General features: G+C 44.0%; 1 protein-coding gene across 1 annotated transcript in view; it reads left to right on the plus strand.

Moving 5' to 3' along the window:
- RIMS3 (regulating synaptic membrane exocytosis 3) overlaps positions 1–17,806 on the plus strand; it is a 410,413-nt gene that overhangs the window by 295,561 nt on the left and 97,046 nt on the right. The window contains exon 3 of the mRNA XM_078683765.1: positions 14,200–14,312. Within this exon, the coding sequence (XP_078539891.1) occupies positions 14,200–14,312 (113 nt within the window). The remainder of the gene's footprint in view (positions 1–14,199; positions 14,313–17,806) is intronic.

The following is a 17,806-nucleotide window of genomic DNA, read 5'->3' on the forward strand; positions in this document are numbered from 1 at the left end:
CATTTTTGTAAGACCCTTGCACTTTTTTTGCATCACTTTTAACATGGCTATGTAACACAAAGAAACAACATCTATTTGTAAAACACTTGACACAAAGCAACATTTTAAATACACAACTTTCTTCATAATTTTCTCCCTAAACCATACTATTCTCTACCTAAATTAAATGAATCTTTTCTCACCTTAGCAAATACTTTATGAGTTTCAAAACAGTCTCAGAAACACACCAAATTGTCTTTAGCAGAGCAAAAGGTATGCACTCCAGAGTCTGCAGCTATGAAAAGCACAGAAATGCTGTAACTCATCACACATATCTCTCATGTCACCCAATCAAAACTCTTCCCTCACTTTTTTCAAATCAACACCCTTCCCCCCTCTGGCCTTTCTGCCTTTTTTGCATAGCAATCACCTCCTGAAAGACCTCTCATGTTTGCAAGTTCACACAACAATGTTTCAATTGAACTCTGAACTCTCAGTGCACCTGCGTATCCAGTGCAATCTTTCATTAAATGATTTTTTTCTTGACCATTCAAATTACATCTTTCAAACAACACATCCATGCACCCTAACTTTCTGTTTTCAGCAATCAAAATCCACCAATCACTGCTACTGCTTCCTTAACACAGAAACTCCACCGTTTTTTTCATTTTAAACTCTTATTTTTTTTTTTTTAAACCTTTATTGAAACTTGCAAAGTATTACATGCGCAGGCCCACAACCACAGGGGCCGGCCGCAAGCGTATCAAATGAATCAGGATGTAGAAACAAGAACACGACCAAAAAAAGCAATATCATAGATACGTCATGTGTGAGTGCGCACTGCAAAGCATAAGGATATATGAGGTTTTCGGTTTTTTTAAAGTTATGTAGAGTAGGAACGGCTGCAGGAGCAATGGCGTCACACCACATAATAAAATAAGAAGAGGTAAGGGGGGGACGTACCCCGCAGAGCAAACAGAATCAGTTGATGAACCACACAGTTGTCAAAACAATACAGTCGCCGAGGCGGACCTAGAGCAAAAACAATATGACAGCAAACAATAAAGCAGAGCACCATTCTGAAAACTCGCCCCCCAGTAACCTAAAGGCATAGTTGAGTGTAGAAGCCTTATAAGAAAAGGAAAAAGGGAAAGAAAGACAGCCAACCCTACTAAAGAGGTAAAGAACCCTCCCAGAGACAGACGGAAAAAGAAGAAAGGGACCATAGAACAAAACAAACTAAAATAACAAACCCCCCCCACACCAGCCACCCTACACCACTGTAATGGCTACGGCCTACCCCACTAACAGCGTGCCTGTCGCCCAGGAACTGCCCCAAAGGAGAGGGAAAGAAAAGAGTAAGCGGAGGAGGAGAAAGCAGACACACTCCCGGACTCCCATGCCCACCGCCAACAGCAACCACCCGGAGACACAATAAAACCAATATTCAGCAATTATACAAACCAGTCACGGTAGGATAAATAACAGCCACCCAATTCCCATCACAATATAGGCACAACCCCGGCATGAAGAAAAGCTATTATATCGGAACCCAGCGATAAAGTTCAGCCCTGGCCAGCACGGTCCGTCCCAAGAGTCCTTGCCACTCGAGCCGCCATTTTGATGGAAAAGGCAGAGCGTCCATAAAAGTTCTTTGCAGCATAAGAGGATCGAAAACAGGATAAAAGTACATGGCTCGAACTAGGAAAGATGTCCAAGAACAGCGAGCATCCGAAACCATCAGCAAGTAACTCGTGGCCACATGGAAGTTTGTCCATAGAAGTGATGGGTGGCAGCAGGGTCAGGCAAAAGACACTAGTGAGAAGCACGGGCTGGCTAGCCGGCAATAGGGGACCGTCGAGAATCATAAAGTCCGGGCGATGCACAGGGACCCCGACCTCTGAGATGCCATGCATCGATGGTACCATCTCCAGCTGGAGACCTAACGAGGTGTCGTCCTCAGGTGCCAGGATACCGTCCACTTTCACCATCAGTGTCCGGAACACAGCGACTGTGTGCGAATGGAGCGCCCCAATGGCGGCCACAATGGCCCGTAGTGATGGCGTGCCCTCCGTCCGCTCCATCTCCTCTCGGTAGGTGACAGAGCCGGGTTCGGACCCCGGAGGCCGGCTGCTCCGGAGTCACAGGCCACGTAAATCTGATCACAAATAATGGGCGCTCCTCGTCTTATAGAACACACCTTCGCCGTCAGGGAGGACCCAGCCCGTCAACCCCCACGGGGCAGAAAGGGCTCCGGGCGCCGGGCCTCCACCACAGCAGCCGGCGTGGCACGCTGGCGTGTCCCGGGTGTGGATCGTTCAAAGGATCGTCAGAAAAATCAACAATTCAGGCACTCTTCGGGAGACCGGGCTCAGTCCAGGTCTCACGTCTAATGTTGTTCAACTCCGACTCGGGTAGTCTAGAAATCGAGGCCCCGGCTTCAACACGATGTTAGGCCGAGAATAGAAACACGGCGTATCTTCGTCAGCCGATAAGGTAGAAATCTCGGGATTGCACCTCTGGAAGCAGTAGACCTTCATAGACAAGAAAATCAGGTGTACAGACAAGATGAAAGACAGGATAATTGAGCTGTTGGCGGAGGTCGACTGAGCCGGGAGCTTATGCGGCCATCTTGATTCGTAGCGTAGCTCCTACAACCAACTCTTATTTTTCCAACTGCCATTTCATTGCCACACTTCATCTGACTGCAGCAGAACCTTCTCTCACCATGTTTTCTGTCTGGATTGTTGGACATAGTTACATCTACTGGGCTCAAAGGTATGCTGAGAACAGAAATTTACCTAACCTCAATTTACAAGATGTGGAAATTAAGTGGTTTGGCCACAGAGGATTAAAATGTCACCAATTGATACCATTGGTGAAAACCTTTATGCATTTGCCTAAACCTGACCTGTTAATTTTGCACTGTGGAGGTAATGACTTGGGCACTTTGACTGGTGTAGGTCTGAAAATGCTTTTAAAGGACACCTTTGAGCAATTGATGGCACTTTTTCCTCAAACTGCCTTGGTATATTCAAATATATGCCAAAGACAGAAATGGAGGTGGTCGAACCAATTTTGTCCACAAATTGAGAAGTCGAGGAAGCATGTAAACAAATCTGTTTCAGCTTACATGAGAGACCATGGAATGGGCTCCATGTACAACAATAACTTGCGTTACTACATGCAAGATATCTACAGAGGAGATGGAGTTCACTTCTCAGATGAGGGCAACAGAGTTTTCATTTTGAATTTAAGACTGTGCATTGGTACCTACTTATAAGTACTTAAATGTACCATAAACCCAAAAGCTCTTCTCAGAGCTACCCTACATCTGATCACTCACAATTATTATTGTACTCTAACTTTTTTCACAAATTTTCAACAAAGTACGCTCCCCGGAGCGCTACCCGGTACGCGAACCGGAAGTTAAGCGTGCGAAATTTAAAAAAAAAATGTTTTTTTTCCGCACATATGGGCCTCCTCAGCCACCCTCAGAAAACCTAGGGGGTCAAGATACGTCTACCGTGCCCCCTTCTACCCATTCTGAACATTATTTGCCCTCCATCTTATATTTTAATTCGACCGAAACACAAAATGGTGGACTCCCGTAACGCTGCAGGTTCGCGTACCGGGGCGCTCACCGGGAAGCGCTCCATCAAAAAAGGTGGGAAAGTAATTTACAGAAGAAACCCTGGAGACACTTTCTCCAAATATAGATTTGCTCATACTACATACCAATCCATACCATTTTCACAAATTTGGTTGGAATTCCATTTAGCCATTTAGCCTGTAGACCTCTCTAAATACCCTGAGGTAAATTACTTCACAAAACACATCTGAAGTGTTGGCATTCACAACCAATTAAAATGTTACTTTCATTTTCTATTTTTTTTTACCTGACATTTGATTGGTTATGTACCTGAATATATATAAAGGAAGAGAAGGAAACACAGCCATTTTGACTACTACTTCCTGGTGTACATTTCAATAGGATTTTCACTAATAACTCAACTTCTTTGTAAAGGTAAGTTGTTATTTTAAAAACTGAAGTATAGTGTGCACTTTAAGTTAATATGGTAAACTTTTTCTGATAGTTATATACTATCCCTCTGTAGTAGTTATAGATTTAGATAGACTTCTCTGTTATAGTTATGGATGGGGTTACGCTTCTCTTTTATAATTATGAATTTACTTACGTTAAATCACATACACTTTTTTATATTCCTACTTCCACTCTGATACTATACACTGCCCAAAGATAAATTCACTGTTAAAAACTGCCTATCTAAAATTAATCCCAACAGTGCCCTATCTCTACTAATATATATTTTTTAATGCAAATTTCAGACAAAATGGAAGGCGAACAGAAAGTTTCATTTGAAATTGTCCTTGCAGAGACCAACCAAGGAATCATTGATCCAAATGACATTGAATTTATGGATGAAACTTGGGACCAAGAACTACTGCAATGTGTGCAATCAGTAGATGTCCTCCTTGAAAATGAGGACATTTTACACACTCAAACATTACAAGCTATGTTCAATGAAAATAACGACATTTCAGACAGTGAAATATTAGACATTTTATTAAATTTTGAAACACAATGACAATAATAAATAATTGCTTAAAAAATAAAGAAATAAAAAAAAAATCAACAAAACAAACAATCAATTAACATACAATATTTGAAAAGTCTATCATTCTTTTTTCCTTATAGTACGCTCCCCAGAGCGCTTCCCGGTGCGCGTACCGGGCGCTCCCCACGCAAAAAAAACAAAAAAATTATTTATTTTTTTTGCCCCGCGGGGCCCTTTTAAAGCCTCCACATCAAACCTAGGGGGTCAGGGAGGATCTACTATGCCCCCTTATGGGCATTTCCCCCTTTGTTTTGGCCTCCTCTTGTCTCTCGATCCTACCGAGAGACAAGATGGCGGCCGCTCCGCACTGTTTAGAATGTTGACAGACACCGGAGAGCCAATCAGCTTCGCTACGCGAAGTTCCGTTACGCGTCAAGTACGCGAACCGGAGCGCTGCCCGGAGCGCGCTTACAGATATATATCTTTTTTTGAACGTTAATTTATCAAAATCCACTGGATCACATATATTGAGACCTAGCAAAGGCACATCGGGCTAACAGTCCCTACAATTTTGCCAAGTTTCGTGCAAATCCATTCAGCCGTTCGGGCTAAAAGTGAGGCCAACCGCCCTATGGAAATTAACATTGGAAAAATGCGTTTTGGGACCCCCCTTTTTTCTCGGCCCCCCCTTGACGAAACCCCCCCAAATTTTCAGGGGCTGCTCAGAAACAGAATGTTCCATTTTCCTGAAAATTTCAGCCAATTCCGTCCACAAACGCCAAAGTTATTAGACATAGAATTTTCAAAAATCCCATAGAGAAAAAATCCTAACTATATATACCTACTGGCGACCGCCAGTAGGTAATATATATATATATATATATATATATATATATATATATATATATATATATATATATATATATATATATATATATAGATATATATATATATAGATCTATATATATATATAGATCTATATATATATATATCTATATATATATAAATATATATATATATATATATATATATATATATAGATAGATATATATATATATATATATTGGTCACATTGAACGCGAAGAAATCTGGGAGTAGTCATTTTGCGGCGGGTACACCCCCGCCTTAAAAAAGCACCCGCTCGAGTGTGCAGCAGGCTGGTGGTTTTGGAGCAACAATATATATATATATATATATATATATATATATATATATATATATATATATATATATACGTATTTATTATGTTTCAAACATTTTATAATTTAATAAGAAAAATATATCAATATTATTAAGTAGATATATATAATAATTTGTATATACGTATGTTTAATTGTTTTTATATTACATTTATTATTTATAATTTTTAACATTTTTAAATCATTTTAACTATGTTTTTATTAATTACATTTATTATTTAATTTATTTTATAATATTTTTAAGTCATGTAAAGAAAACGATATTTTGAACAACAATATTTTAAACAACGATATTTTGGTTTTGCTATTTTTGTACTCACCTTTGTAGAGATAGGATGTTGATATTCTTGAGATCGATATTCTGTACACGATATTTGTGTTCCTCGATATTCTGTCAGTGATCCGCTTCGGGTATAAGCATTTTACAAGGTACATATAAAAAGTATGCATCAGACATGACAATTCTCAGGCATTATAACACATCATCTATATTAAAGTTGTACATGGAGCCCCTCAACACCCATTGGAGTACGTCTTTTAACCAACCCTGGAAACCCAGTCAGTGCTCCCCAAATTTGAGCTATTTTATCTGAAGAAAAAAAAAGCAATCTCATTGCAGCACTTTGCGGAAGGAATGTTCCAAGCCAATAACCATTACAGGGAGGGTAGGGATTTTACAATAGAAAAAAGTTCTCTCGAAGAGCTTGCCCAACCCTCAATCTTTTGCGCATATAATTGTCTGCTTATGCTACGTATCTGCGTATGATAACCTTTAACGCTGTAATATAACTAACTTTACTTTCAGCACTATAGTCCTTTCGCAACAACCGCTCCAGGTGCCCAGGCATCACAGACATTTGTTTGCGACAGCCCTTACAGGGCTCAAAACCCCTTCCTTTGGGAGGTGGCATTTCCCTTGTACACAGACTTTTTTTTGAGGTATTGTCTTAAAGATACTAAAGGTAGCTCCAGATCAGTGCTCTTTTAATGTCCAAACAACGGAGATTCTCAGTGCTTAATTTGAGCCGATGGTTTCAGGTACCCGGCACCAGCCTTTAATTTTCAACACCAGCACTTATGACAGTTGGCCACATTGTGGTGGTCTTTGTCTCATTTAGGGATGAGCATATGTACATTAAAAATGACAAAATACCTGCCGCCAAAGCCATTCTTAAATCTTTGGGGACCCTGAATAGGCAGAATTGTCACACTAAGGAGTATGATAGTGAGTAGTTGTTTTGTTATTGTAACTGGCAGAGCTCCCAGCGGCAATGGGCGGAGCATGCGGAAGTGGCCTCCGTAAGAGAGCCCTGGCACTTCTATTTTTACAAATTAAGCACTAGATTCTCCTTTGAGTAATGAGATAAGGCATGCAGTGTGATCTACTGTCTGATGTGAAAGAAAGTCACAGCTTTTGATTAAAAGTCTTCTATCTATAGTCCTCTGCACCAGTGTGTCTGAAAGAAGGTGGTGCAGGGCAGTTGGAAGAAAAGAGCTTGAAGTTCACTCATGCAACAGGTTAAACTCATCGCGTTGAGAATGACCATCTTCAGGGTCAGGAGATGATGAGGACAGTTATGCACTGGCTCAAAAGAGGTGCTTAAAAGAAATGTAAGGACCAAATTAAGGTCCCACAGTGGCATCACGAAAGGTATTGGAGGAAACATTAATTAATTGTTTGAAAAATCACATTGCAACAGGTGATTTGAACAAGGACAATTGGTACGGTAGATGCAAGAAGGCAGAAAGGCCATACAAATATAATTTTACAGTGCTCTAATGCAAGTCCTTTCTGGGGCAAAGACAAAACAACCAACAATACTTTCCATAGAGTGACTGGCAATAGGTCTGATGTTTCAGGTGCCATACCAAACCGCAAATGTATCCCAGCGTAAACAGACATTGTAAAAGTAGGCCTGGCAACAAGTATGACATCCACTACTTTTTGAGGGAGATCAAATGCAGTCAACTGCCACTGCTCAATCTCCACACATAACGGTGAGATTGCACTAGTCGGAGTTCAAGAACCCACCTTGCTGCTGTGACAGAAGTTCTTCCCAAAGTAGCAGCCTGGTGGGAGGACAGGTGCTGATACTCAGAAGTTCTGGGTACTACAGTCTCTTGGCACATTCCGTAGCCATCAGGATTACTTGGGCCAATTGTTCATGATCATCTTCAGAACTCAGGGCAGAAGAGGTAGAAGCGGGAAGGCATACAGAAGTGCCAGGCTTCACTCTAGGCCAAATTAGTCTCTGGGAACCATCTGGGAAACTCCATCGGGCAAGTTAGGACATTGCACATTATCAGCAGTGGGAAATAGATTGAACCAGGCCCCCCCCCCCCCATTGCTGGAAGATGCAGTTCACCACCTCCGGGTGTAACTGCCATTTTTGATCCACTAGGCATCGCCAGATGTGCCAGTCTCTCCTGGTGTTCAAAGATCCTGCCAGGAAGTGCACATTCAGGGAAATGCTCTGATGATTTAGTCAATTCCAGAGGCACAAGGGCTCCTGGCACAGGGCCAAGGACCACACTCTGCTTTGTTCATTGCAATACCACATAGCAGTGGTGTTGTCCGTGAAGGCTTGAACCAGCCTTCTCTTGATGAACAGCAGGAAGGCTTTCAATGCCAGGTGAAAGGTCTGTAACTACAAAAGACTGCTGTGGGGAGGGGTCTCCAACAGAGAGCAGAGTCCTCTGATTGCCACGTCTCCCAGATGACCTCCCAAGCCCAGCAGTGATGCATCTGTCACCACTGTCAGCCTTGGGTGGGGAAGAGATAAGGGTTTGTCCTTGGTCCAATAACAGTTGAGCAGCCACCTCTGCAGAGGTTTTGCAATCTCCTCCAAAACCTTGATGGAATATGATAGGTTCTCTTGATGGTGTGCCCACTGAGATCTCAGGTCCCACTGCAGAGCCTGCATATGCCATCTGGCATGGTCAACAAGCAGGATGGAGAAGGCTAATAGGCCCAGAAGCCCCAGAGCCACCCTCACTGAGACCTAGGACCACGGCTGAACAGTTGGGAACATATTCCAAGTGTCCTGAACCTGCGAACCGGCATGGTGTTGATTTTAACGCGGACATTTGATGCATTATCTGGAGACTGTTGAATGGTACCGCCATATTGAGAATGCTTGGTTAACACGGCGTAATTTTCCCACGATAGACTGCGATGTAAGTTGTGTTAAGTAACTTTTGTGATGGTTATCACACGTTCTTGAGAATATGCCTCTGGGTGCGGGACAGATTTTACAGTATGAAGAGATATCAAGGGCACAGGAGGTCTGTCCATCTTTCCCTGAGGACCTCCTAGCACTAATGTACTGAAGATAATGTTGTATATGGTCCAAGTCCTTACAGGTCGACCTACCGGGTGGGACTCTTTCTGTGCAGACAAAGTAGGATGCACTGGTTGGGGAACATCTAACGGAGGGGGAATGGCTGAGGGTCCATAAGGGAGTCTGGGGTGTAAGCTCCAATGCACATTTTAAACTCTTCAATATAATTGTGTACATCAGACATACCTTACCCTATGGACACTATGTACGATCTATTCGACTTGTCCTGGAACATGCCCACGATATGGGTCGCCGGAAGTGGACTTCCTCCATATGACATGGGCCTGTCCGTCCCTTGCATCCTACTGGGCAGCTATACTCGCAAGCCTACTGGGGTTACTTCCTACCCTAAAAAATAAGAAATTGAGCAGAAGGTTTGTTCTTTTGGGATTGGTATTAGCAAAAAGACACATTGTTATAGGTGGCTTAAGCCTGCACCCCCATTGGTTTAGACATGGGTGAGAGACATGTGTGAGTGGGTGACTGCAGAGGCGGTACGAATGAAATGCATTAGTAGAAATTAAAAACTTAGAGACGATCTCCAGGCATGGTCCTCTATGCTGTCTGATTTAAGGAAACCGAGGAACCCAGAATGGCATCATACTGCATGCAAGGGAGGGAGGGAGCCTGGAAGCCCCGATCATTTGACTGTTGGATGGTAGGTGATGGGCGGCGATCGAGAGCACATTGGAATACCAAGGATGCAATGTACAGTTTACTCTTTCAGTTACACGATGCCCTAACACAGGGAGGGGGGAAGGGAGGGGAGCTAATCTGTTAAATATTGGCATGGAGCTCCATGGACAGGGTGGGGGGTTCTTGTATATACTGTATAACACAACTGCAGTGGATCCTATTTAATGATTTTTCATGTTTTAAAATGAGGATTGGGACCTTTTATATGCATAGGACTGCTGTGCTGCTGCCCTCCCCTTTTCCACATTGTTGGATAATACGGTAATTACCAATGATGCTGTATTCTTGTCCATTTAAAACTGGGTGTGGGGAGGATGGAAGGGGGACGATAGATATGCCTTAGGTGACTTCCTATGAGAACACTGTCTATGTGATTCTCAAATGCCACTAAAGTTATATTTAAAAAAAAAGAATAGAGAGAAAGAAAAGCTGCTCCTACAGAGTGGGATCAATTCTGGCTCCCAATTTGGGTACAGGATATGTAAGCAAACAAAACAACACCAATTTAATATTACTTCACATTTTTCAAATCTAAAAGTTATTTTCAACATGTTGGAATCTATTATAAGTTCAACTTTCAGGCATACATTTTTGTGGAGTTTTGGCTTTTTCTGAACTAAAAAGCCATACAATAGATGAGGAGAAAAAAATTGTTAGAAGCTGGTATTAAAAGGTGCATAACAAGCAAGGCATGTACATAACATGCACCTCCACTAGCAGAGACTAACAAAGCCTTTACACCAGTCACACAGCACGTCAATGGGTATGTCCCATGTGCTATCTTTGCTGTTGTGCCTGTACTTAGTGGCTCCCTTTACATTCTATAGGGCATATTTACAAGGGTTTTTCGCCACAGAAAAAGTCACTTTTTGCGGTAGTCCTGTGGTTATAATCTCTTTGCCTTATTTACAAGGCAGTGTTAAGCCACTTAATGTGGCATAACACTGCCTTGTAAATAATGCCCCCTTTCACACTACACTTCGGTGAAAGGGGCGGGCAAATGAGTGTTGCGTGGGCGCTCCGCCGCAAGACCCATTGATTTTGATGCTGCCCTCTATTTACAATGGTGGTATAAATATGGGGCAGCGCCAAAATTAAAACCAGGGAAAACATGGTGAAACAAGCAGAAATGTTTAATTTTTCCCCGTTTTTGCTGTTTCTTTTTGTGCTGTATTGTGCAGCACACATAGAAACATCAAACCGCCATGAATGATTGTTATGTGCAGGAAGGTGTCCCTTCTTGCACATAAACAATAGTTTAAAAAATGACAATGTGCAACTTCTATGTGTGCTGCACAATTCAGCACACATAGGAGTTACAAATCACCATTAGTGATTGTTTAGGTGCAGGAAGGGACACCTTCCTGCACATAAACAATTATTCCCTCAACGCAGGCACCCTTGCACTATGGTGCAAGAGTGCCTGAGTTCGCTCTAAACAGGTGAATTTAGCGTTAGCACTAGGGAAAATGAAGGGATGTGCTGTACCATTGTAAATATGGCCAGCGGCCGCCATTGCGGAGGAGCCGCCACCGAATACGGCTCATCGCTGCATTTTCAGATAGGCATAGCATGGCGTTAGCCAAATGTGGCCAGGTGAAGGTGTTTTCTTTTAGCTCTAAAGCAAAAATTGAGACGCCTTTGTTCTTCCCACAATTTCCATTGTTTCTGAATTCTTTCACACTTGGAACATCTTTTCACTTACCAGTATGGAGGATTTACCTGAAGGCCAATCTTCATGTTTTTCAAGATACACAGAGCAATCTGATCAATGCCTCCATAGTTCAATACATAATCTAGATTCTGGTCAAAGCCATGTCATGCCTACTTATGCGTCTCCACTTATTGGTAGCCTTCAGCACAGTATATCAGTTAAGTCTGATGACAAAATGATCAGTGTAGCTCTGCACCAATACGAAGTTAACACTCAACTGTACTTAAAAACCTAAATGATCAAATAAATTGCCATTCTAAGAAGCTGCCTAGCTCCAACTACAAACATGGAGGCATGAGTTATATATATATATATATATATAACATAGCTAGGACAAGGCAGATGGTGGAACCTTCTTAACAAATGCACCTAACCAAAATAGCCATGAAATATTGAAAAAATATCAAATCCTTTGTCCTTATTGATGCAATTCTGCTTATGTTAAATGTGTTACAATGTAAAGCGCCCTCACGCCAATAGGCCCATGTGTGCAACACGAATAGATAAATAAATAACAAATAAAGCGTGGCCAGGAGAGAGTGCTTTATCTGAGCTCTATTGCATAGCCTGATAGAGGCATTCTATGATTGGCCAGAAGTGGCGCTATATCTATTTTGCGTGGTCAGATGGGGCCCTCAAGGTGGGTGCTTTTGCGATGCCGAATGGAGGCTCTCTTTCTGCACTCTACTGCTTGGCCAGAGGTTGTGCTCTCTCTGAGCTCTATGGCATATCCTGATGGGTGGTTCAGTTGGCAGTAGTCTTCCTCTGAACTCCACTAAGTGTCCAGCTGGAGGCGCGCTTTATGAGTTTTATTGTGTATTTAGTGGTAAGCACCCCATACATGGTTTTAAATTCAGCCAGAGGCTCTCTGAGTGGCCATTGTCTACTCTGTTAAATGGACTTTATTTGAGCACCGATATTTCCAGCAGGTACACTTTCTAAGATTCCCTCGTGCATTCACCAGCGGGCTCTCCATTTGAACTTCTGCTGAGTATGCAGTTGAGGTTGCACTGTTTATGCCTTCATTGTGTGCCCAGGTGGTGATGCTTTCTCTGAAATTCTACTCCATGCTATGTTGGTGGCACTCCGACATTCAGCCACCAACTTTCAATCAGAGCTCTCATTCTGACAGGGCTAGTTGTAGAGAGGTGCGACTGGTGCAGCCGCATCTGACCCTGACTTTGGGGGGGGCGCAGTATTAAAAAATAACATGGGTTTAAAAGTATGTGAACTTCCTTGTGCCGCCAGCTATTTTCAGCCAACTATAAAAATATTAAGATAACTGTGGTGATTAATGCTCCTGCTGGTGAGAGACAGGAATTTTGTCTAGAGACAGTTTTGACCTATCATAAAGTAGCGCAGAGGGTTACTGTACCTGCTGCAAAGAATGTGTATCATGCAGATCACAACTGAGGGGTTGGTTCCGATCTCATTCGGAAAGAATTCTGATGGAATAGGTTCTGGAATGCTTTCCGGATGACTCGGATCGGGGGAGTCCAACCGAGCGAGTACGATGCATTCGGATACTACTGGATACGATTTGGTCAGGCTCCCATCGACTACAGTGGGAGCCTGTGTTCAGAACGAGAACACATGCTCCAATTGAAGAAAAGGGTGGTTGGTGAAAATCGTGCACCCTGTAGCAGACACCCCACAGGGTGAAGGGGTCCTGCTACTGGCCCACAAAGACCAATTATGGCAGCCGATTCATTCCGAGCAAACCGTATCGGGGAGGCTGTCCGAATCAGTCATCATACTCGCTCATTCGGAAACAAAGTCTATAGAGCTGTACAAATCGGATCCGGAAAGGCTCATCCTGTCTGAATGCCTTCCGGAACCGATTCGGTCAGCCCTAATGGTTTTCAGGCATCATACTTGCTCGTTTGGAACTGGGAACGAGTCGGTCAGAAACAAGGGCTCTGGAACGGAGTTGGCAAACCGGAATCCGATTCAGAGCCCTCCCGAAGGACATCGGAATCAAACACTGAGTGCAAGTGAACTAGGAGAATCCCTTAAAAAATGCATGTCAGAGAGGGGTTATGGAGAGATAAGGGGTACTGTTGGAGAGTAATGAAGGAATTCGAGGAGAGTAGCTTGTGCATGGGTGCCAAAAAAGACTTCCACAAGACGCAGGGCCGGACTGGCTACAGGGCAGTTGTGTGTGCTGCCCAGCAGGGGGATGCTTTTGTTTTTTTTTCAAAGCGCACGCAGGTCCCCATCAACGAAATACGTCCATACCACGGAGAAATCATCCCCCTGCTCGGCAGCACACACAACTGCCCGGTAGCCAGTCCGGCCCTGACTAGACGTCACTATCGCTAAAGCTGCCCTGCAGTCTATGTTTGGTGGGAGGGTACTATCTGTATTTGTAATTAATTTCTATTGTGCAGCCATTTGTAGATGATATCATAACAAAACATTTACCTGCCTGGTGTCCACTGTAAAACACCACTGTGCCAGTCTACAATATAAAGAATCACAACCAAAACAGCACATCATGCTTAATTGACCTGAAAGGGAGAAGACTTTCAAATACCTATTTTCTCTTGCCACAAGGTTACCCATTCTCCCCCCACAATCTTCTTCAGCCCTCCATCAAGCACGAGTTATGTATACCTACTAGTGTATATTAATGATGCGAGCACAAGTTTGTTTCCTGTTTTATAAAGGCTGTTTTTTTCCCTTCTTAGGTTCATCTTTCCTACTACCAGGCTGGGAGCAGAGAGCCAGTTTAGTGACTTTCTGGATGGGCTTGGGCCTGCGCAAATTGTTGGGAGACAGACATTAGCAACACCGCCGATGGGTGAGTTATTGCAAGTGGCTAAGTATAAACAAGCCTTGACAAAGTCAAAAGGTTTGCCCTTGTGTTTATGGGACAACACTTGAGCATTAAACATGAAGATATCTTTTGTAAGTATTACAAGTCTTGTGATACGAAAGGCATTTTGGTGCAATTGCATAGACAGAGAGAGACAATAAAAGAGTAATTTAAAGGGGGAACAGCCATTACACCGCAGCTGTTACCCGCATGCTAATGCAAAGCAAGCGTTACCACGCATGCATTGTAACATTGTGTAGTCTTTACTATGCATTTTTTTACAACGCATGTGCTTTTACCACGCAAGCCTTTACATCGAATTTCTTTGTAAAGTTTTGTATGGTAAAAGCCCATACGTTGTAAAAAATAAATAGGCGATCCATGTCGTTGTGAGGAAACAGAGGCTCTTCTGCTTGTGCATCTCCCCTCAGATGACCACAGGAACCAAGAGGAGAGAGAGGAACCACGAGGAGAGAGAGGTAAGGGGGATTGGGCCTCGGATAGGGGTTACTATTTTAGGGTAAAATGGGGTGGAGGGGTTGTATAGGGGTAGTGGTTTAGGGTATGGAAAGAATTGGGGGTCGGGGTCATGCAGGGTAGTATTTTAGGGTTTAGGGTAGGGAGAGGACTGGGGATCTGGGAGGATCGTTCAGGGGTAGTGTATTAGGGTTTATGGTAGAGAGAGGACTGGGTCGGGGAGGTTCCTGCAGGGGTAGTGTTTAAGGGTTTAGGGTAAGGAGAGGACTGGGGTTTGGGGGATCATGCATGGGTAGTGATTTGGGGTTTAGGGTAGGGCAGGGTAGTGTTACTTACCTTACACACTTTTACCAAGTGTATGCCTTTACCACACTTGCCTTTGCATTGTAATGGCATGCGTGGTAAAGGCATACGCATGGTAAAAGAATGCTTTGTAATGCTAGGTTGTTCTAAACGTACTAGCATAATAATACCCGCGTTGTAATGGCACGCGAGACATTAGTATGCGTAGTAAGTCATACAACCATTTAGAGTCTTGAAGAGGGCCGGATGACAGGACTCCCAGGTTAGCGATGCTATGGCCTCCACTCCCTTGGTGGTAGACCACCCTTCATAGTTAGAGGTCCCTGCAGGCCTGGTGGGGATCTCTGTACCGTCAGTGGAGCTGCTGCTGCACGAGGTCCATTTAAGCCTCCGGTCCCTTTGCTTAGGAGGGGGCATTTATTTTCAGTGTGCCGGCTCTAAAAAATGTTTTGTTTTCTAAATACAAGTTCTCAAAGCATGAGTTTGTTTTCAGAAAATAATCACACAATGGTCATGACTCACTCGGTATTTTCTCCCTGCTTTGTAATTTTCCAGTATGAGTGTGTAGAAATACATATTTATAAACCTCATGCAAGTACATACTTATGGTATCCGTGAAGGTGGCCCACAATTAGAGCACATAGGTCCACCACTAACAGTCCCCACAATCGAGTAGAGCATGGCTTAAAATCAAGCCCAATGTGACAAACATGTGAAAGGAGGGAGCCGATGAGGAAGCATGCCACCTCAAGGTCGGTGAGGCTTTAGTCCTACTTTTATTTCTGGAATGTCCTGGTTTTTGGTTCTTAAAATCTGGCCACCCTACCCTAGAAGAAAGCACTGTATTTAACACAGATGATAGTGTGTATGTACAAGTTGCATTTAGTTCCCTTTAGTGCCTCCTTATCTGTGTTTTCTGTATTTTACCGCTGTTAATTATGTTATTCTGTGTCCCTTGGTGGATTCATAAGTGCAGTCCTACTTTTGTATTTTAGGACTGTCCCGGTTTCCGCGACATGTGGTGGCTCCACAAGCCAAGTCAAGGGTTTTGGAATAAAGCAGAGGTTGAAGTGGGTGGGATACATGGGAAATGAATTTACCAAGCTTTTTTTTTACTTTTATCAAAAATGTTTCTATACTTTTTGGGCAAGAATAACCACACTGCGCAGATCAGTTTAACTTGCATTTGTATTTCATTTGGGATTTCTGGTTGGCTGAGGCTTGCGCCAAAGCCAGGCAGAAACCACCACTCTAGTTAGAGCAAGGAAGTTACACTCCAAAGATAACCCCTGCTCACCCCCTTAGCAACGTGACACGAGCAGCAAGGCTGATCTGGGAGGCAATGTAAGTTAAGTATTTGAGCACGCACCTACCAACAACAACATCCCAGGCCCCCAAGAAAAGGAACTCCACACAAGGTTATATATAAAAATAGCCTTTGTATTACCATAAACACATTAGGTCATAATCACACAGGTACACTGTGCCAACTGGCACTGGGCAATATTTACAGGGGATTATATACATGGGACAGGGCCACATGGGCCACCGTCAGAATTAGCACTTAGTAGGAATAATTGTAGCACAAAATAACAATTGTAGAACACAACCAGTAACCACTGGTAAAGGGTAGGTACACACTACGCAATCCTAACCACTTTAGGCATATATCACGCAGGGAACCATGAACTCACTAGCATAGCTATACTAGCCAAAACAACCCCCTAAGCATAAACACATTTAGAGGTACAGGCAAAAAGGTATTGCATATTATGCATAACTTACAATAGGCAAGTAATCACATTTGTGCCAAAAATCACATAACTGACCCCAGGCCAACTTGGCCTCTCAGGAGCTCAGAGGCCCAATGTCCAGAATGTCTGGGCTGGCTGCGCAGGCAGCCAAAGAAGATTGCACAAGGGCCTAAACGATGCAGCTGCCCACTAAGTGCTGGGAAGCTGGGGAACTGAGCCTGGCACCAGCATGCCTTCTGGCTCTCCACTGGGGCTCTCACATAACAATAGGGCCCAAAACAACATGGGAGCCCTGCAGGCTAGAGATACGAAATGCCCCCAATTCACGTTGGAGCCTTGTGGGCTCTGATGCCTGCAATGCGAGTTGGAGCCTTTCAGGCTCTATCTACAAGAAATGCCCCCGGTAGCCTCGTGGGCTCTAAATCAGCAAGGACTGCTGTACAATGTAGGAGCGGCCCGCTGCCATCCGGGGCCGCTCTACCGCAAAAGAAATGCCCCAGACGTTTGAGCGGGACTGGCACTCTGCTTTTCACCCCTTCCTTAGAATGGCCTGCAGCGGCGGGCCCGCTCAGGAAAGGGACTCCGATGCTGTGCCTCGCTCTCGCCCCACCTCCCCCTCTCTGGCAGCTCCACTCACCAGACTGCTCTCTGGAGGCGGCGGGGGACGCTGGCTATCTCTTCGGTCTGCCGGAGCTCTCGACTGCTTGCGGGAGCCTCGGCAGCTTCACTGGTGCAGTGGGCGGGGGTCTCCCTCACCGAAGCCTCGCTGGCAGCTGCCCCTCTCCTTCTACACCGGGACGTCCTGGGAGGCGGGGTAGGCTCCCGTACTCCCTCTTGCCGGCAACTTCCTCTATCGCGGCGACGGCCGGCTCAGAGGGCGCGTAGCTCCACCCCCAGGCAGGGACAATTCCGGGTCACCGCGGACAGCGTGGTGGTCCTTCTCCG

This window comes from Lissotriton helveticus, chromosome 3_1, assembly GCF_964261635.1.
Source record: "Lissotriton helveticus chromosome 3_1, aLisHel1.1, whole genome shotgun sequence".
NCBI classification, from domain to species: domain Eukaryota; kingdom Metazoa; phylum Chordata; class Amphibia; order Caudata; family Salamandridae; genus Lissotriton; species Lissotriton helveticus.